The sequence below is a fragment of the Acomys russatus genome, chromosome 31 (genome assembly GCF_903995435.1).
Source record: "Acomys russatus chromosome 31, mAcoRus1.1, whole genome shotgun sequence".
NCBI classification, from domain to species: Eukaryota; Metazoa; Chordata; class Mammalia; order Rodentia; family Muridae; genus Acomys; species Acomys russatus.
The window spans coordinates 7980745-8002622 of NC_067167.1; the positions used below are offsets into that span (position 1 = coordinate 7980745).

At 47.5% G+C, this 21878-nt stretch overlaps 1 protein-coding gene across 1 annotated transcript in view; it reads right to left on the minus strand.

Annotated features, from left to right (window-relative positions):
- Rfx4 (regulatory factor X4) overlaps positions 1–21878 on the minus strand; it is a 158230-nt gene that overhangs the window by 40092 nt on the left and 96260 nt on the right. The window contains exons 8-11 of the mRNA XM_051139870.1: positions 21618–21781; positions 7017–7117; positions 4920–4978; positions 1839–1983 (exon numbers count right to left, since the gene is read on the minus strand). Of these exons, the coding sequence (XP_050995827.1) occupies positions 1839–1983; positions 4920–4978; positions 7017–7117; positions 21618–21781 (469 nt within the window). The remainder of the gene's footprint in view (positions 1–1838; positions 1984–4919; positions 4979–7016; positions 7118–21617; positions 21782–21878) is intronic.

Sequence of the window (21878 nt, forward strand, 5' to 3'; positions counted from 1 at the left end):
AGAGAGCAGGCTGAGCAAGCCCTGGGAAGCAAGCCAGTAGGCAGCATCCTCCACGGCCTCTGCATCAGCTCCTGCCTTCAGGTTCCTGCCCTGTTTGAGTTCCTGTCCTGGCTTCCTCCAATGATGGACTACAATGTGGAAGTATAGGCCCAATAAACCCTTTCCCTCCCCAGACTGTTCTGGTCATGGTGTGTCACCCCAGCAATAGTAATGCTAATTATGACACCTGGTGCAGGCAGTGACTAACAAGAGACCCTGTTGCAAACACGGTGAAAGGTGAAAGCTGAGGTTGTCCTCTGAGTGCCACACACATGCTGGGGAACATGTGCACACACATATGCAAGCACTTAGACCCTCTTGAAGGCAGCCTCGTTTTTCAACGCTGGCTCCCTCTGCTCCTTTACAGCAGGGGCAGCCCTGGGCTGGTGAGGCTGCCACAAGGCCTAGGTTCAAGGTCTAGCGCTGCCACACGGTGACCATGTGACCCTGGGGAAGCCCCCATCAACTCTCTGAAGCTGAGTTTTCTTGAATGTAAACAGAGCGATTGGAGACTGTTCCCACAAGTGGCTTTGAAACACAATTAATGATGTCACACATGGTGGGTTTGACACGGCACTTGGCAGAGAAAAGGCAGCCGGTAAACTGCATTGTTATAAAGTGGATTTCCTCAAGGCTCAACAGCAGATGAGTGGGCTGGGGCAACTGTACAGGAAGAAGGAATAAGAACCCGAGTTAAGGCCAGGGTCTAAACCCAGGAAATAGGCCTCATGGCGGGTCACAGGTCCAGACAGTTCAGGGACTTTATTTGTCCTCGAGGAGCCTTAAAAGAGCATTCTCTCATAGGGGATCCTAGAGAATGTTGGCTCACAAGCTGGCAGAAGAGAGGGCCCCTCAAGACAACAGTGTGGAGAAGACCCTGTAACTCAAGGGGTCTGGACTTTTCTCAATTTAATCCTCTTCCTGGTGCATGTTAGTGCAACAGAGTCATTTATTTACCCCACACAGAAAGTATGGGTGCAGAACCGTCTGCCTGCCCCCAGCATACTATTAGCCCCAACCTCCATGAAAGCTCTGAGAAAGTGTACCAATCACACTTCTCCCTGAAAGGGTGTACCTGCTCCTCTTCAGGGGAAGGGATGGCTGGCCAAAGTGAGGCATGCCCTGAGCTGTCATCTGGACCAAAGCTCAGAGGAGAAACAGAAGTGTCTAAAGGTGACGGGTGATGGTGTTTTCTGTCCCCTGTGTTGCTTCGCTCTTGGGAGCAGACATCTTGCCCACCTCAGGGCTGCACTGGAAACGCATTTCCGTGTAGGAAGCCTTTGTCCAGAGGGCCATGACCACATGCCCGGAAGCAACTCTGTGGATGTAACTCTGTACCCATTCATGTCTTCTCAAACTTTAATGGGCCTGAAAGGGTCACCTGATGATGATGTGTGTGTGGAGGCCAGAGAGGGTGGGCTGACTCATGGTCACATGACCCTCCACTGAAATTCAGACAGCATGTCCAGCTGTCTCTAAGACACCAAGATGAGGCAGGTAATGAGTTTCAGTCTCCATTCTCTCTGTCACTGCCTTGAAGGTATGTGTGGCATTTGGGGTCACATGCAGGGTCCTTGGCATGACATTGTGTGCTGCCCAACTGCGTCAGCCATGTTGACACATGTCCTAAGTCAATTAGCCCTCCTGTCTTGGCGGACCCATTCACAAGAACAATAAGAATGGAATCCAGGGAAGCGGACAGGGTGGGAACACCGCTTGACTATTTACCAAAATGCCTTTTCCTTTTTCCTTTAAGGAAGAGAAACAGAAGGAGCACACCCCCTGGCGGGCCACCTTACACTGGATGATGAGTCTGCGGTGCTCATCCCGAGAGTCCTCCATGGTGTAGAGGGTCTGCTTGGTGATGCTGCTCAGGTCTACATTCCTCCAGTCCTCCAGCATCTGGAACGTGATGTCTGCACTGTGGATCACCGTGCGCGATGCCTAGAATCCAATCCAACCAGCTCATCAGCACACAAGAGCAGTCAGGTTAAACCCCCTTCTCTTCTCTGTCCCCCCCCGTGTGTGTGTGTGCGCGCATGTGTGTGCGGCCATCTGAGTGGGGGTGCTTATAGCATTTTCTAAACTACTTTGAAATCCAGAGGAATTCAATCTCAAAAAGCAATACCATAACCCAGAAGATCCACATAGATACTCTTTCCTCCTGGGGTTCTCTCCTCTCCCCATTCTCTCTCCACCAAGGTGGCCTGGGCCAGGCCAAGCCCTGCTGTTGTTCCCAGCCACTTTTGGTCTTCACCCCCAACAATGGGACGAGGCCCAGAGATCTGGCATTTCTCTGACATGAGCTGGTAGGAAGGAGTTCCGTGTTTAGTAACCCGTCTGCGTTTCCTGCCAGGAAGGTGACAGGACCGCACTGAGGAACTGCTCTGGCTCACCTAGGGCCTGGCATCTAGAACTTTCTCATGAGTGCATGATAATGCATTTTTGGTTCTTAGTCTTTGCTTTGATTTTTATATTTATTAGGATAGTGAAACAAATGTGAATAAGGTAGAGAAAGTAGGAGACATAAGATGTGTGTGTGTGTGTGTGTGTGTGTGTATGTGTGTGTGTATGTGTGTGTGTGTTTTACAACAATAACTTCCCCAGCTAATCTTTGCTAGTGAATTAAAATTTACAAGCTGGAACAATACTAGTAAAAGCAAGTGAAAACATAGATAGCTAGGATTATTTCTTTTACTCACACATTTTTAAAATGTCTTTTAATAAAAACTTTTGTAAACGTTGAAAACACTAAGGGCATTCTTTGTTGTTAAGACTTGTGAATGTCCAGGCGGATGTAACTATATCCAGGTGGAAGTAGCTCTACTACTGGCCACACTCTGTTCAGGCCCAAGTAAAATCTCACCAAAATAACTGTGGCACTAAAGACACTTGGGCTGTGTGAGACACTCTGGCTGTCTGAATATTTGAGTGCATCACCTCCAATCATGAGAACGGCAGACTGGGAAGGTCACGTGTGCTGGGTTCCAGCACACCTGGGTCAGGCCTCAGCTCTGCTGCTGTCGCCTGTGCTTATCAGCCTGGTCTCATGGGCCGGGAAACGGAGATACAGTGGGCCCTGCCTCTGATGTTCCTCGTGATGGCTCCAAAGTGCGGTGCGTAGATCGGAAGCCAAGCTCCGAGTAAGTGGCTTCAATGGTGGAGGTTGGGTTGCTTTACACTGACTGTGCAGATGCCTCATGGTGCCTGTGCACAGTGCATTCCCATAGACTGGGACATTCTTCTCTCACCTTGTCCCAGCAGCCCTGATGTCCTGATGCACCAGCCTCCGTGTGACACCCACTTTTTCTCAGCTAAATACTTGATATTCTATACTTCCATCCCATTTTTTTTACAATATGCCTATGTATATGCATGTATGTACGTACGTACGTATGTATGCATACATGCATGGATGGGTTGATTGACTTGCTTTCCTGATGAAAGTCTGTGCCACTAAGCATAGTGTCTGGCGTGAACTGAGTGGCTGAGATATGAGTGCCAAGTTGCCTGCCTGATTTAGTGAGTGAGGAAGCCACCTGCTTAATAGAGGAGTCTTGGGTTGAGTCTTGTTTGACTCGCTCTGTGTATGTGTTCAGGAAAGCGCATTGGTTTATTAGCTCAAATGTACCATGGAGTTTCACTCCCGTAATTAACACCAGTACAGGGTTTTGGCTGGTCCAGGAATGTGTCTGGGAGCTGTCCAGTGAGGTTGGAAAGGTACTACCTGTTGACTGCATTCGGTACTCCATGTTTGCAAGCTAGAAAGTGTGTGTGTGTGTGTGTGCGCGCGCGCGGGTGCATGCACATGCATGCATAAGTATACACATGCACACATTTGCCACACAAGAGTGTAGGCATGGGAATAGATGTCTATATATGCACTAAATGGGTAAAATTCTTCCTTAAGTATGTAAGCCTCTGAGGGAAGCATCAAAACCACGTGTGTGTTGCCAGTAGGGCTAAGGCTCCTGCTTCCAAGCAAAAGAGAGCAAGAGAGGCAGGCTGGCACATAGTCTCTGAAATACAGGACAAGAAGCGTCTCTTGGTTTTCCCAATAATCCTTCTTCCCTGAGTTCCACTCATCTGTCACACTCTGCTTAGTCCCCCAGAACAACACCCAGGAGTTGCCTTTGTCACAGCTGCCCCGACCTAGAAGGGGCTCCCTTTGTCCCCAAACCATCCAGGGTGCCTTCTGTTGAGAGGCACCAGACAGAAACAGTGAGAGATGTGAGGGTTCCAATGGGGAGTCTTCCTTAAGCCACTCTGAATTAGAAACCCCTCCTTCCTGCCTTGACATTGCAGAGCCAAGGCTCCCCGAAGAGCCAGAGGGTGCTTTACAGGATGATTGCCAATCTGAACTTGTAAAGGCAAGTTGAAATGAATGAGTGACACAGGTCAGCTCTGACAGAGAATTGGGGCTAAGGAGGACCGGCCATCTTTGCTGGATGCTGACTGCTGCCGGGGTTACATGCCGCCTGGGCAAGCTGTTACTTTCTTGAAGGGTTTTACATGTAATTAGGGTGTTCAGATTTCATACTGAGTAACTGGAGCAACTGGCATCTCCTGCGGAGAGGCCAAGGGTGCTACATAAACAATTGCACCCAGCAATTTATTTCAAGAAAACACAATATTGGGGTCGCAGATCATGTCTGAAAGCTTCGGGGTCATCTGACGTTAGAAATGATTGTGCATACAAGTCACAGCTTTCGTCGAGAGCCAGGCTTTTTAGTTTCTTATGTACAGAAACTGAACACAGTGCATAGAGAGCCCTGGTACGCAACTGGATTGATGGCACAGGAAGTTATCCTTGGAGAGGTGGCCCTTGTCCTTTGCAGTGACTCAGCAGTGGGTTAATGCAAACAAGAGAGGACAGCTACCTGGCAAAGATGATTCAGCGATGTTTGCCTTCTCAGAATTTGGGAAAACCTTCTCGATACTGCAAAAAGAAAACGGGAAGCTAGAAACATCCACAATGCTTGTCATCCCGACCTCAGATTTCCCCAGGAGCAGGTTTCAAAAAGTAGTTCGCATTTTCTAACTTTGTCTCGTCGTCCTTTCTCCATTTTTAGGCACCCACTGGCAACCTCCTGCTTCTGACTCTTGTCCTGTTTTTGGCTCTAACAGCCGTTTCCTAGCGATGATATTTGGGGTACAGATTTCAAAGCCATGCACACGCCACACTCACAGGTGTGAGAAACGGTGACCTCAATCAAGCGTGAGTAAAAGCAATTGTTCACTCGTCTTTCATTTGCTAATTGCAGGTTCAGTCACTGCTGCCCAGATAATCGCAGAAATCAAACGAGAACCCTTTGAAGAAGCCCCTTTAAAAAACATCATGCGTCTCATGAGGGCCGCGACTGATCTCTCAGCGCTGTGTGGCCAGGGGTGCTGCTACTTACTGGAGTTGGGACCTGGGCTACAACTGCACATAGCATCTGTCATTTTTGGCCAGTGGCCTCCAGAGCCTGTTTTGATTTAGGAAAGGCTATGTTTGCCTATCTGCCATAATAGTCTGATTACTTGAAACCAAGGGACCTTATATCTGTGGATTAAAAAAAAAAAAGACATGTGCCTGTTCATGGTCTTCATTCTTTACCCTTGCTTCCGCTCTCTTGCCCTTCTCCCAACCGCCCCCCCCCCCCCCGGCTCCCTGGGGGAGGGCCACTTCTTCCAAGCATGCACAGGTGGAAGGCCCCACCCATCTCCTCCTCTTTGCTGCAGACTCTGGACGGGTTTGTTTTGTCCATGTAATTAAAACGGGCACGGGCCATTCTTCTCATTAATTTCTGAACTGGTCATGAAATAGGCAGAAATTTCCTTAGGATTATTCTAATTTGTCCCCGGAGCTGGCTTGGTTTGAGAAATAGCGTGTGGGTTTGGAGGGATTGGGGGCTGTGTGTGCAGGGGGGTGGGGGGGGGAAGAGATGAACTTCTAATTTTCCAGGCCCGATCAATTGTTAATCCTGCTCCTTAATTACTTTTTCTTTAACTTTGTGATGTGGAATTTAGTGCTAGAGAAAAGAAAAGAACTGAGAGCCGTGAAATAAAGCAGGCTTTATCAATAGGTGATGGGCACTGCAGGAGGCCTCAAAGCTGCGTCTGAAAGGGCTTCTTTGCCTGCAGAGAAAGGGTAATTTGATCGCCTTCGTTTTCCCCACTGGCACTTGTTTGAGGCAAGGACTTGCAAGCTGTATTCAAACGGGCCTTTAGGAGACATATTTTAAAACCTTGTTTTGCTTAAAATCATCTCATCTTTGTTCAATGGCAACAAATGTGTTATACACAGGCTTTCCCTATCGCTGGAGACAGGAAAACGGAACCAGCCTTCTCAGGCTCCGCTAAATGCTGGGGACTACAAAGCACTACTTAGCCAAGGAAAGATTCGTGCCTCCAGCCCCCTTATAAGAAATATTAATTTGACTCTCTAATTAGGCAGAGAATATGTGAAGCTCTTATGCTAGCCACAGCCTTTTGTGGGCAGGAGCTTCAAGGAAACCTCAGAGCCTTGACTTGAGTTTGTGTGGCTGTGTGGCTGTGTGGTTGCGTGGCGGTGTGGCTGTGAGGCTGTGAGTCTATGTGTCTGCATGGCTGTGAGGCTGTGAGGCTGTGAGGCTGTGAGGCTGTGAGGCTGTGTATCTGTGTGTCTGTGTGGCTGTGTATCTGTGTGTCTGTGTGGCTGTGTGGCTGCGTGGCTATGTGGCTGCGTGGCTGCAAGGCTGACTTCAGAATCAGACAGGAGGCCTGGAAGTAAAATCCTGTCTTTGCTACTTACCACCTCTCCAAGTCCAAGTCCCTTCCTGTGCTGCTGGCAACAAACATTTTCACAAGGATTAAATGAGTTCACAGATAGGTAGCACTTAGCCCAACCCCGGGTGCTTTGTAGGCAGAATATTATTTTATCAGTGACTCATGAGAATGGGGTGGCTTTGAAATGTTGCCTCCACTTGCATCCTGCTCCCACACTCAATACTTACATTCAAATTTGATGTTTCTCAGGTTTTCTGGGAGGTCATGGAGAGCCACTTTCAGCCACTCATCCAGCTGCTTGGCAAACTTTCGGATCACCTGAGTTAAGCTGGGGGAGAGAGAGAGGAGAGAGAGAGAGAGAGAGAGAGAGAGAGAGAGAGAGAGAGAGAGAGAGAGAGAGAGAGAGAGATATGAGTTGTAAGTGCATCCTGGGTTCCCAGAGTCCTGGAAGGAATTTATTTCACATAATCCTCTGTTGGCTGCTACCAATAGATGCCACTGGTCAGAGCTGCCCAGAGGCTCAGCATGCAGCCCGTGCCTTTGAAGAGCTGCTGGCTTTTTGGGGGAGGGGTTTATGGGTGCTAGTGCCAGTCAATGATGCACAGTGGAGGCTAAAAGCCACTGCAACATGAGGTGGCATCCAAAATCAATTCCGCGAGTAAGATATGCACAGTGTTTTGGGAGAGCCTTGCATGAAGGGCGAGGATAACGGGCCCTGGCTTAAGGAAGCCATTTTGGAACTGGCCCCAACTCCTCAAGCTTTTCTACAGTCTTGTCCAAATTCCCAGCCTGAAAAATCCATGCGCAGCATTTGGAGATGCTTGTCCACTCAGCCTAGCAAACTACAGCCTCCAGTGGGAGCTGGGAAGCAACAGCTCATTAAAAATAATATTTTGCATTTATTTAACTGTGTGTCTGTGTGCATGCATGCATGCGTGCACGTGTGTGTGTGAATGCACATGTGCAAAGGCATGCCTTGACACACGCAGAAGTCAGAGGAAAAGGTGAAGGAGCTAGTTCTTTCCTTCTACCATGTGGGTCCTTGGGGATCGAACTCAGGCTGTCAGGCTTGCCTGCAAATTCCTTTACTGACTGAGCCACTCACAGGCTTAGCAACCGCTTGTTTTAAGTTGACAAAAAGCCCTAATATGGATATTGAAACCATAGTGTATTTTGAGAATGGAGAAAAGTGGGAAGGGCTTAGACATAAGAAGAAGCCAAGAGGCCATCATGATATGGGAATTTGGAACTGAGGAAACCGTAAGCACTGTTTTCAGGCCCCACATTATCTGCTTCTCAGATCTGCTTTCTGCCAGGGTATTGCTGGATACAAGGACCTCTCCCCATGGTGACCATGGTGACCATCCACACCCTGACCCAGGACCAGCCACTTATTCTGCCCTGGCTCAGTCTTCTGTGGTCCTTCACCTGTCACACCGTTGTCACCAACCCCCATGGCCTTCCCTGCCATTTTCCTTTCACCCACTCTTCTCTTTCTGTGACCAGGTAGCCCTGGCCCTCTCTAAGACCCTCACCCCTCCTCCCATATGAGCGGGATAAATGAGCATCATGGCTGCCACCCTGCTCTCCGCTCAAGCCATGTGGCTTCCCTAATAGAACCAAGAAGGCACCTCCCTCCTGTCCCAAGGTTAAACCCTTCAGCCTCTCCTGCCTTCCCAGAGACACCGCTACTGGCTGCCCCTTCTCTTGTGAGCTCAGCTTTTCCTCTCGATTGGATCATTCTGATAATCGTTTCAATGCATTGAAGAATGACTCACTTTGCAAGCAAAACAAAACTCTGTTCGTTATTTAAAAAAATAAAGGCAGGTTTCTAACTCCTCTTTCTGTCTTATTCATTTCACTCAAGTATATTGCCTCTTTATTGTTTGGTTTGTTTGGTTTTGGTTTCTTGGGGTGGGGTGTTTTGGGTTTTTGTTGTTGTTATTGAGACAGGATCTCACCCTGTAGCCCTGGCTAGTCTGGAACTTTCTATGTGGACCAAGCTGGCCTTAAACTCAAAGAGATCCACCTGCCTCTGCCTCCTGAGTGCTGGATGAAAGGCATGTGCCACACGCAGCCTGTACTGTTTTTTTCTGGGTTTAGTCACCTTTCACAACCACCACCCTTGCCGTTCCCTCCTCCGAGACCCTTTTGTGGCATCTATCACAATTTTCTTTATCTTATGGTTCAAAGTCACTTCCCCAGAGAAGCCTTTCCTGATCATCCACCCTAGAACAATTTCTCACATGATTGTTCTTTGTTGACCTGATTTTTCCCCTTTCATTTTTGATAAGTGTTATGCCTACATGCATCTGTGGCTCCATGCCACATACATACAAATCCCATGGAGGCGAGAAGAGGGTGCTAGATTCCCTGAGACTGGAGTTACAGTAGGTTGTGAGCTAACATGTAGGTGCTAGGACTTGAACCCAGGTCCCTCAGAAGAGCAGACAGGGCTCCTTGCCTGCTAAACCATCTCTCCAGCCCCATCCTGAATACTTTTAAATGTAATTCAGTACTGCATGGCTTTAGCAACGGAATGAATTTGTTTACATATGTCCTACTCCCTCCGCTTGATTTTCCAGGGCAATCAATAAATATTTAAAGAAAATGGGGTAGGGCTAGGGAGATGGCTCTGTAGGCAAAGGGCATGTGGCATAAACATGAAGAGACTTGAGTTTGGATCTCCTTAGCCCTCCACAAAGCTGGGCATGGCAGTGCACGTCTGTAATCCCAGTATTCCTATGGCAAGATGGGAGGTGGAGACAGGAGGACCCCGGGAGCTTGTGGGCTCACCAGTCCAGTGCACGCAGCAGAGAACAACAAAGGACCCCATCTCTGGTAAGATGGAAGAGGGGGACCAACAGCAGAGGTTGTCCACTGGACTCCCATGCGCGCCATGACACTCACGTGCATGAAACGTCCACACACCTATACATACACGCTACACGCCACACACCACACACGTAGGTAAATAAAGGGCTCTTGTGGCCTCACTTATGTCCCGTAAGCCACTACATCGTCATTCTTCTGTCCCATGGACACTTCTTCAGCGACGCAGACTCTTGGGCGCCGCCCTCACTCTCATGTGTTCCCCGCCTCACTCCTGTCCCTCAGCCTACACAGCTGTCCCTTAGGCAGCGAGCTCTAAGCAGCAAAGCTCACAGAGTCATTTTGCCCTCGGTCTTGCTGGGCATTGTGGCAGTGCTCCACCATGATCCTGTCCTCCTCTTGGAAAGTCCTGGCTTCCCTTGGCATCAGTGGATGCTTCTTCTAGCTGTTCCTCAGTCAGAGCCTGGTGTCCTCTACCCGCCCGTTACAGCTCCAGTTCCAGAGGACTGGACTCCTCTTCCAGATGCCACTTCAGACGACCATGGGCAGGTGCCAGGCACACACACAGTGCACATAACAAAACACTCAAGCACATTCAAGAAATAAATAAATAATAAATAAATAACAACATCCTACAGCTTGTTCCTAGTTTATCCCACAGGTCGGTCACTACCTACACACACTTATCTTCAGCACTGAAGTCTGTGAATGCCAGGTCAACTGGGTTTATGAAACCCCTACTCACAGGTCTCAAAGGACCCAACACACCCCAAATAAAACCCTCCCCCCGGCCACGCCCGCCCGAACCGCAGACTCACTTCTTTTCTTGTATTCCCTATTTCAGAATGAAATTCTACTCCCCATGAGGTATTGTTTTTGAAGGTTTTTGCTTTATTTTTAAACTGCGTGCATTCTGTGTGCACGTGAGTGCAAGTGCCCGTGGAGGCTGGCACCATTTGATCCGGTGGAGTCACAGGTAAGCCTGATGGCTGTGCTGAGACCTGAACTCAGGTCCTCTGAAAAAGCAGAAGGCTCTCTTAACCCTTAAGCCATCTTCAGGCCCGAAAAATTCATTTGCAATTTCCTTGCTATGAATTGCTTCAAACAAACCCCACGTTAGGATAATAAAACAAACCTCCAAAAACCGATGCAACTCGGTGCCAACAATTACCAGTACTCTACCAGTTTAATTCACTGCATGCCTTCCCCCTCCCCACCCCCCTTTTTTGGGACCTTTTAGCAAACCCATGACATTATTTACTCCCAAGAACTTACTGTGCAAATCTCACAAGGTTGAAATATGTGTGTCTGTCTATACATTCCCATGTGTGCGTTTATTTAAAAGCTCCATGTCCTTAGGACAGCTAGTGTAATGCACTGTAATTCTTAATGGCATCTAAAACTCAGCTGGCATTCCAATTTTCCCACTCCTCTTAAAGATATCTTGTAGTTTATTTGATTTAATGATATGCATATATTGCGTGCAAGGCATACCATTCGATTTCCTAAGCTTTCTGGATTTGGTTGGTGCCTCTAGTCTATTGACACCCTGGGACTGGCTCTCAGGGGCATTCCACGCTGCTACGGTTGATTTCTTCTTATAGTGTCATTTATTGTATTCACCTCTCCTGTTGTACTTCCTGCAAAGCCCTAAGGCCTGGTCCAGTATGGTCATAGTTTTCTGTTTAGCCCAGGAAAGTTCACAAGTGACCCCTGTGCTGCATTGAACAGGAGGATGCTCACAGCTCAGTGTCCCCTCCATTACTGTGCCCACTAAGTGTGCCATCGCAAACTCTTGTCCCTTTTTTTTTTTTTTTAGCAATGTGCTCCCTTTTCTTGCCAGCTCAGTCAGCCAGCATCTCTCACCCGGGCTCCAACATTAACTTCCTAAGCACTTTGCTGCTTGCCCTCTGCTGCTATCCCAGCTCAAGGTGAAGGGACATTTCCCTCAAACATGGTACTGATCGGTGTCATCCTCAGTGCCTTCCTCTGTTCTGAGAATGAAACCCCAAATCCTCACTCCAGCCCCCCAAGCGCATTCTTCAGCCTCTCTGTCTGGCCCCACTTTGCCCTGTTTCAGGTCCCACTGGCCTCTGCCAGCTTCCTTTCCACCTAGGACTTTTGCCCAAAACCATCTCTTCTTTAATCCATGGGCTCATCTCTCCCTCATCCCTCTCCTCTCAGACTGCACGTTACTTCTGGAAGCCACCGAGATGAGGTTGAAATCTGTGGTTACTCCTCTTGGGAGGCCCTGTGGTGTGACAGGTCATTCTGTACTGACATACACAATCATACGATTAATGAGCATCTTTCACCAGACCATATGCTCGGGAGCAGGGGTCAAGATCTATGTCTGTTTTTCTTCTCTCTTTATCTTCAGCACCTACCTTAGCACCAGACACATAGTAGGTATTCAAAAAAGGTTTGCTAGAGGTAACGAACAAATACATGTCTCTCGATGCTCAGATGGTCAGAGCCCAGGCACTCTTCACAAAGCCCTGCCCAGGCTTTCCTTTCCTGTATCTAATGATCTTTACTGATGACAGCACCCACTTGCCTCCCAGCTCACTCCACTTCTCTGACACCATCCCCCAGTATGCTTTCTCAGCACCTCAAGCCCTTGTCCGCTTTGCACATGCTAATCCCCTACCTAATATGCTCTTGCCCTAGATAAAGGCAAGACTCCTGCCCCTTGCCAACCGCTGTCCACCTTGACTGCAGCGTTTCAGATCACTGCTTTCTCTCCCCATCTTGAGAGTTCTGCACTGTCTCAACACTCAGTCCTACCACGTGGCTAAACAAAACAAAACATCACTCTGGGAGGATAAGGACAGAGCAAGAGCATCATCATTTGGAGATTGTTGTAATAAGCCAGGCAAGAGAGAGGCCCGGACAGGAGCAGGCAGGGTAGGGATGGTGCACTAAGGTCAGTTTAGAAGGTTTTAGAGGCAGAGTCAGCAGGCTTTCCTGATGAGTGGAGGTGTGTGGCGGAGGAAGTCCTGGGCACTGTGTCTCTTGCCAAGGGCCTGGTCAACAGAGGTGCCTCCTAGCACCAAAGGCAGGACGAACCCAAAGGACTCGGTGGTGTCACAGAGGCAAGTCCACACTGCTTGTCATCCACAGACTGGGGCTGAATTCTAAGTGGGACAGCTTCTCAGAATCTGCGGCTGCTCTCCACAGAGGGCCAAACTTTAAAGAAGCTCTGGGTGACTGCCCAGTGACAGGGAGGGCACCCTGCCACTCTCCAACCATGCATTATTGCTGTGGCTGGCAGGCAGCCGGAGCTGGGGGCTGGCCTTTTGTCTGGGATCAGAAAGAACGCAGCAGCACCTCGGAAGGGACCTCTCGCTTCAGGCAAAATGTTTGCTTTTATTAAGGCGAAAAAAGTGTGGAGGGAAACAGTTCTGTTTGGGGTTTAGAGTATTTTTTAAAAATTTCTCTCTTCTCTTCTCTTCTCTTCTCTCTCTCTCTCTCTCTCTCTCTCTCTCTCTCTCTCTCTCTCTCATCTTTGTCTCTGTGTCTCTGTCTCTCTTCTGTGTCTGTCTCTGTCTTTCTTGTCTCTGTCTCTGTGTGTCTCTGTATCTCTGTCTCTCCTCTCTCTCTTGTTTCTGTCTCTCTGTCTCGCTCTTTGTCTCTGTCTCTCTTGTCTCTCTCTGTGTCTCTGTCTCTCTCCTCTCTCTTCTGTCTCTGTCTGTCTCTCTGTCTCTCTCTCTTTCCCTCCCTCTCTGCATGATATGTGGGTTCACTCACTTGCCATGGTGTACATGTTGAGGTCAGAGGACAGGTGCCACTGTCTCTCTTATTTGTCACCCTATACTGACATCAGGCTAGCTAGCCCACAAGCTTCCAGAGACGCTGCTGTTACTGCCTTTGCTTCCTTTAGGGACACTGGGATTGCAGACATTTGGGCTCCAACATCCAGTTTTAACCAGTTCTAGGGCTCCACATTTAGGGTATAGGGCTTACAGAGCAAGCGCCTTCCCCACTGGCACAGCTCCCCAGGCTTGACTCTGTAGCCTTTTGGGAGTTCCATGGACATGGAGGCTGCTCTGTGGAGGTATCCAGCAGGAGGCAAGGCTCTTCCAACTCTGACCACGTGGTTATGAAATGCCTCTCCAAACGCTGGCTGGGCCACCTTCTGCAGCGTCTGCAGCGCCTCTCCCTGATTCTTCTTGCCCTGCTGGCGAGCCCTGTAGGAAGGGCTCTCTTCTTCGGCCCCTTCCTCCCCATCTCATTCCCTAGTCTCGGGGCGGGGTGGGTGTGGGTGGGTGGGGCGGGGGTGGGGTCAGACAATGTTCTTGTATGGATAGATCTGACAACTGCAGGGTCTCAGTCCTTCAGCATCTCTTCCACCCAGAACTTGCACCCTGGCAGTACTCCAACTCTCTCAGGTCCCGGGGTCCCCCTCCCCCACCCCCCAGTTCTGATGTTGTCACAACAGCAAGGGAGTGATAATAGCCATGGGCACCTTGCTAATGAGTGTGCTGAGCCAGACACTAAACACTTTGCGCACACTTTCTTGTTTAATCTTCACCTCTTCCTGTGAAGTACGCATTGTTATTAGTCCTCCCAGAGGTGTGAGAGCTGAGGTTCAGGCTCAGGGCACAAGCAAAGAGCCGAGGTCCCAGGCCAGATCTGTTTGACTTCTGACTGTTCCGCAGTTCCGTAAGGTCAAGATACCCATGCTGGGCGCTTCAGCTGCCTCCTACCTCCTGACATTCATTTAGCAACTCTGGCTCGGTCCTTGGTCTTTAAACTTTGTTGTTGTTGCTATCCTCCTTGCCAGGCTAACATTCGTGGCCTCTCCAACACTGCCACCTGACCACCTCAGCTGGAGCTGGAACGAGGGGGGAAGGCCTGAGCCTCAACCAGGCCAGGGCCATGAGTGACAGTGCCTATATTTCTTTCTTTTTGAAAAAGATATATTTTATGTATATGAGTGGCCGATTTTCATGCACATCAGAAGAGGGCATCAGATTCCATTACAGATGGCTGTGAGCCACCATGTGGTTGCTGGGAATTGAACTCAGGACCTCTGGAAGAGCGACCAGCGCTCTCAACCACTGAACCATCTCTCCAGTCCAACTGTCTCTCTTCAACCCATGCAAGCCTGGGACCTTGGGTACTCGGACAAGTTGAGGAAAAAAAAAGTGAAGTGTAAAATGAAAAGTCGCCTGTCAGATGGACTCTGACCTTTGGGGTAACTTTGCCCTTTTTGTTTGATGGGAAAGTCTGAGATCATAGTGGCAGTAGTCTGTGTAATTTTTGAAGGTTTCCAAAGATATACTGTAAATTCAGTATAGCAAGCATGTTTGAGATATTTGTGCTTGTTTGTTTGAGAAAGAGTCTCGCTATGTAGCAATGGCTGGTCTAGAACTCACTATGTAGTCCAGGCTGACCTGGGACTCACAGATTTCCTCTCCTGCCTCTGCCTCCTGAATGCTGGGGTTAGAAGCATGCTCTACCACACCCAACGTGTTTGAAATATTTAATGCTGTCCTCTAGGGCCAAGCAGCATGGCTAACACATTACAGCAATTGATACCAGTTTGGGGAACGAATGCACATTTGAATTCTGACTGTTTTATTCTTTGTATAAGAAATCAGATAAATTGTTTCGGCTCTTAAGCTTTGGCAGCAGGAAGAAGCCTGTCACAGACAGGAAGGCAAGGATTAACAAGCCGAGTCTCAAGCAACTGTGGAAGCCACATAGGGGAGGCCCAAGGCTGAGGCAGAAAGGCTGGGAGAGAGAAGGAAGTCCAACAAGTGCACAGAACAAATTCCAGAAGAATGAATCTAGAGTTACATTGAAGGTAACCATGGCAACTGCAAAGCCCCCAAGCCCAGAGAACTCCTGAACAGAGGGACTCACTCCTCACACTGACAGGAGAAGAGACATATGCCCATTTCCAGGCATAAGTCCTAATAGCCTTGGTGTCTATTGTTCTAGACTAGGCTTGGCAGTCAGTCAGAATTTATAAAGTTGGTAGATGGATGACTCTAAGTAAAGCGCTTGCCATGCAAACACGAAGTCCCGAGTTTGGATCCCAGAACCCATTCTAAAGCCTATACAGTGACACACACACACATGTGATCCCAGCGCTGGGGGTGTGAAAATAGGAAGGTGGGTGGGGCTTACGGCCAAGCCAGTCTGGCTGAAGTAACAATGTCTATGTTCAGTGAGAGACCTTATCTCAAGCTATAAGGTGGAGAGGCATTCAGGATGGCCAACACTGACCTCTGTCTTACACACACATGTGTACACACACACACACACATACACACACACACACACACACACACACACACACAAACTATAAAAGAATCAAGAAAAAGAAGCCTCTCTAAAGAGACAAAACAGTCAGTATAACCAGACAATCAGAACCTAAAATAATTATATGATTACTACTGATACAGATCTAATAGAAAAGATCAGCAGTACACATATGCAGACGAGAAACGTCAGTGGCATATAAGAATTATTTTATAATGGGAGGGGACAACATGGCTCAGCAGGTAGCCTTGGGACCTGAGTTCAGTTTCCAGAACACATGTAGAAACTGGAAGGCGAGAACCAACTGCACGAAGTTGCTCTCCCCTCCACACCTGTGCAGTACACACAATAATTGATAATGATAATGATAATAGTAACAACAGTAATGAATACATGCTTTTAAAAAGACTCGAGTGGTTTGTTAGATGTGAAAAATAAAATCAAGGTATGGTACCTTTGGCTGCCAAGCTAAGAATCCTTGAACCTGAAGATAGTTTCATAAAAATTAACCAATCCAAAGTCTAAGATAGAAATGAACAAAACAGGAAAGCCTCCCCTTAGGAGTTGAGGGACAAAATCAGATGGGCTAACATACTCGTTATTGAAATGCCAGGAGAAGAAAAAGAAGACAATCGAGAAGATAGTATCTAAGAGCTTCCCTCAAAATAATGAAATTACAGTTAAGCACAAACCTAAGAAACTCCAAAAATTTAGGCAGGATCCAAAAAGAATTGTAATTGTCAAACAGCTAAAAACCAAAGAAAGAAGCTTGGGGTAGCCACATGGGTGGGCATACTTCCACAGGGGATCAAAACCTACAAAACACAAATACACAAGCCAAAGATAAGAGCATGAAATGTTATAAAACTGAAAAGAAAGTAACACACACACACACAAAAAACCCCTTGTCAATCTATGGGCTAGGTACATGGCTCTGTGGGTAAAGTGCCTGCTATGCAAGCATGGAACATGAGTTTGGATTCTAACAGACACGTAAAAGCCGAGCGGCACACATCTGTGGCCCCAGTGCTTGGGAGGCAGCAACATGAGGATTGCTGGGGCTTGCTGATCAACCAGTCCAGCCATAACAGTGGGCGGTAAGTTCAGTGAGTAGCATTGTCCCAAAAACTAAGGCAGCAAATGACTAAAGAAGACACCTGATGTTGACCTCCAGGCTCTGTATGCAAAAACATGGGTACATGGGTTGATTTTCTGTTGCTGTGACATGACCAAGGCAATTTATAGCAAAAAGAATGCATTTGCGCTTACAGTTGCAGAGGGCTGAGAGTCATGGTAGTGGAGGAACATTGCAGTAAGCAGTGGGCATAGCAGCTGGGGCAGGGGCTGGGAGAGCGCACCCTTCACCACAGACACAACCAGAGGGAGCAAACTCAAAGCGGCAAGAATCTTGTTTGCCTGTTTGTTTGTTTTTGAGAGAGAGTTTTTCTGTGTAATAGCCTTCGCTGTCCTGGACTTGCTTTGAAGACCAGACTGGCCTTAAATTCAGAGATCCACCTGCCCCTTCCTCCCAAATGCTGGGATTATAGGTGTGCACCACTAAATAGCACTACCAGCTGGGACAAGTGTTCAAATACACGAGTCTATGGAGGACATTCTTATTTAAACCACCACAATGAAATAATTATCTAAGGAAAAATATGTATATATGCATATATACACACACTCACCAACACACTCCATGTTATCGACTGTTAAAAGGGTTTAAGTAAGCATAAAAGACCTGATATGTTATGTGTACAACCTGACTGTAGGGAAATTAAAATACAAGAGAATAACAGAATAACCCCCAATAGTTAATAATTAAACATTACATTCTTAAAACAATCCATGGATTAAAAAGAAAGTTATAAGGCAAAGTAAAAGTATTTATACATTGAGATATGACGCCCACAACAAAACATTAGCAATTCAGATCTAGCAAGATATTTTAAAATTGCAATGAAGAATATTTACTCTGAAGATGAAAAAGCCTACTACCATATTTGAAAATAAAGCAATATGAAATCCACCACATTTGCAGACTAAGGAGGAAAAAACAGAACATGATGTTTGCTTCAAGACAGGGTTTTTCTGTGTAGTATTGGTTGTCCTGGAACTCTCTTTGTAGACCAGGCTGGCCTCAGACTCAGAGATCTTTCTGCCTCTGCCTCTAGAGTGCTGGGATTAAAGGCGTGTGCCACCATGCCCAACTTTAATGTGATCTTTTAACAAACTAAAATGTCTAAGAAAATTCACAATGCCTTCATGATAAAAACTCTTAGCAAACCCTAGGTGGAAAGGAACACTCATGATCTGATGAGATCATCCACATGTTATTGTGACCACTACATACTATCCTTTTAAGACCTGGAAAAATGTAAAGATATCCATTATCACCAGTGAGTAATATTATAGATGGAAGGGGGATAGATTTTGGAAATCAAGAAACAAGATGGTCTCTAACACTAGATCATATACTAATATCCGTGAGAAGCCCAAAGAAGCTACCATAAGAACTAGTAGGATCAATGACCTTAATAACATCTTGTATCAAAAGAGACACATACAAAACTGTGGTCATGTTTTTATAAAGGCGTGATGGATGACTGGAAGCTGAAGGAGTATTGAAAGAGAACCCGCATAAACAAAGAAATATAAACCATGTTCGTGGATTAGAAAAATCAGTATTTGTAACATGTTGATTATTTCTAATTTTATTTATGAAGTCCAAGACAATCTTATCAAAATCCTACGGGACATTTTAAAAGATTCTTCAAATCTTATACATCATAGTGAAGGAATGACGTTGAAAAAGAATAACAGGTCTGGTCTCATAGCAGCCATCACCAAACCAGCGAGCTGTTAGTGGAGGTGGGGCATATCGAGGGACAGAACCCGCCGAGGGTCCAGAGGCAGCCAACTTTCTCCACAGCAACAAGGCAACACAGCAGAAAAAGGTCAGCCTTCTAAACAAATGCTGCTGGAACACTTGGCCTACACATGTAAAACACCAAAATAAACGCTTGACCCCTGAACTTCACATCATATACAAAACTAAACACTGAGAACCAGGTCTGGTGGTGCCTTCCTGGAGCGGCAGCTTTATAAGAGGCTGAAACAAGAACAGGAACATAAGACCAACCTGAGGGGAAGCAGGTAACTCAGCCGTAGAAGACCTGTTTAGCATTTCTTCTGGCTACAGTCTCCAGCAACACACACACACACACACACACACACACACACACACACACACACACACTCATACATGTGTACACACGCATGCACTCACACATGCCCATATGCACAAACACACACAGACACTCACAACGCATAAACACTCATACATGTACGTATGTACACACACTCACATGCACATGTGTACACACACAAACACTCACACATGCACATGTGTACACACACAAACACTCATACATGCACATGTGTACACACATGCACTCACACATGCACATGTGCACACACAGACATGCATAAACACTCATACATGTACATATGTACACACACTCACACGTACAATGTATATACACATACACAAACACTAATGCATGCACATGTGTACACACACACACACAAAGACTTATACACGTACATGTGTGTGCACATGTGCACAAACACTCATGCATGTACATGTGTACACATACACACACACACACCTATAAAAATCCAGAGGACTCTCTGTGTCTTGAGAAACAAGGGTTCTTCCGGGTGTTACTGCAATGCTCACAAGCTGCGCACATGTTAGACAGCAAGAGCAGCTTTAGTGGACTCATGAGCTTAAGCACCACACTCTAACCAGAAATAGTAAAATCAAGGTAAATAACAACAACCCCCAACACTCAGAAAGCTTTACATGTTCTTTTAAAAATTCTTATGGGAGGGGGACTGAAAAGGGAAATCATTATAGGGAATGACAATATCAAAATAGTGCACATCAAACCCTATGGACTACAGCTAAAGGCATGTTAGGAAATGCCCAGCATGCATAGCGTCCTGGGTTTGATCCTGAGCATCATGTAAAACTTGGCATGGTGGTCAACATCTGCCATCCCAGCACTCAGGAGGTGGAGGCAGGAGGACCAGAAGCTCGGGGTCATTCTTGGCTGCACAGTGAGTTTGAGGCTAGCCAGGGCTGCTTGAGACCTGTCCCATAACTGACTGACTAGCTTAACAGCTAAATAAACCAGTGACCCTCTAACAATTTCTCCTAGACACATAGTCCATGTAGTAAGATGAACAGTGGCAGAACACATGCCCACTCAGAACTGGCAAAGGTGACCTTTTTGGGAATAAGGGGTCTTTCTAGGGCTGATTATGGCTCTCTAGTGAAGATCAGCAAGTGGGCCCTACCTCTAGGGCCAGGCGATCCAGTAAGAGACAAAGAAAGGCAAGGATACAGGGCCGAGGACGTTGTAGATGGGAACAGAGATTCCAGTAACACAGCTGCAAGCCAGGGGACACCAGGGCCTGCTGGAACCACCATAAAGCCAACAGAGAGGCCGGGGACAGGCCATCCGCAGAGCCTCCGCAGAGATACAACCCGCCAGCCCTTTGACTCCACGCACCCAGCTTATTTACACGGACGTTCAGGAAAGTGTGGCCAGATAAAGGGGAACCCAAGAGGCAGAATAAAGTGATTTCATTCTGAGCCACACATTTTTGTGAACATGTATCACAGCAGCTGCCGGAAACTGATTTACCCCCACCATGTTACCCCTCACAGCATGCCTTGTAGTCAACTGCACAGGACTGGAGATCCCAAGAGAATCAATAAAATTCAATATGGCAGAAGCTCATGCTATTACAGAAAACTATGAGCGTGTATGGAATGCCCCTCCTCTGAAACAGACCCAAAAAGAAACAAATGCCACTGCAGGCAGGAGGCTTGTTCACAAGAGAAAACTGAGAAAAGGGTGGACAAGCCAAGAAAGACCCACGGGGAGACCACTGCAAACTGGGGTACGGTGCTGCTTGATCTCAGGCCCAAAGGACAAGGGAACAGAGTCCTGTGGGAGACACAGCTGGCCAGGGGTGACTTCACATCGAGGGCGCCAGAGGAACTGCCCCTGCCTTCACTGTCCTTCCCCTCCCAGCGAGGGAGTTCAAGATTGGTACCCTGGAAAGGGGCAGCATCCGCCTAACGGGCTGGTGAAGGCAGAGAACTTGTTCAGCGTAAGCACGAGGTGACGCGGCTTTGCGTGCTGAAAGCAAGGCACAAAAGAGTCCTCACAGCGACCGAGTTTCAGCGAGAAAGTCATGTTCCATGTACTAATGGCATGTGACAAGTACGCGGAGATGGCCTCGTGGAAACACTTGCATTGCTTTTCACTGTGGACCTGTTCTCTACCTCGGGGAAGCCCAAATTATTATTATCATTGTGTTTCTTTTCTTTTTTCTTTTTTCTTTTTCTTCCTTTCTTTTTTAAGGAAAGGTTTCTCTGTGTAGCCCTGGCTGTCCCAGAACTCTCTTTGTAGCCCAGGCTGGCCTTGAACTCACAAAGGTCTGCCTCCCAAGTGCTGGGACGAAAGGTATGTGCTACCACATCTGGTTCAACCTTTAATTTTAAAAATCCCATCATTAATGATCTTTACAAGGCCTGTTTAAAATAATAGTAAAAATCAACCAAACAACAACAACAAAACACCACATCAAGTAATAGCCGGTGCCTGGGCTCCTCCCGACGGAAAGCTTGGGCCCAGCGAACTCACCTGTCAGGCAATGCCTGCAGCACGGTGGGCATCAGCACCCCGGAGATGGCCTTGTAGAGGATGGAGTCGCACACGCCCACGATGTTCACCACCGTGGAAGAGCCTAGCACGGGCAGCATGTGGGGCGGCATTCCTTGCCAAAAGTGCAGAAGGAAACTTTGAACCTGCATTGACCCACAGAGAGAATAGGGTTCAGAAAGAGCGGTCCCCACTGAGCCGTGCCACACCACCTCCACTGCACGGTCATCTACTTCCCCTGTG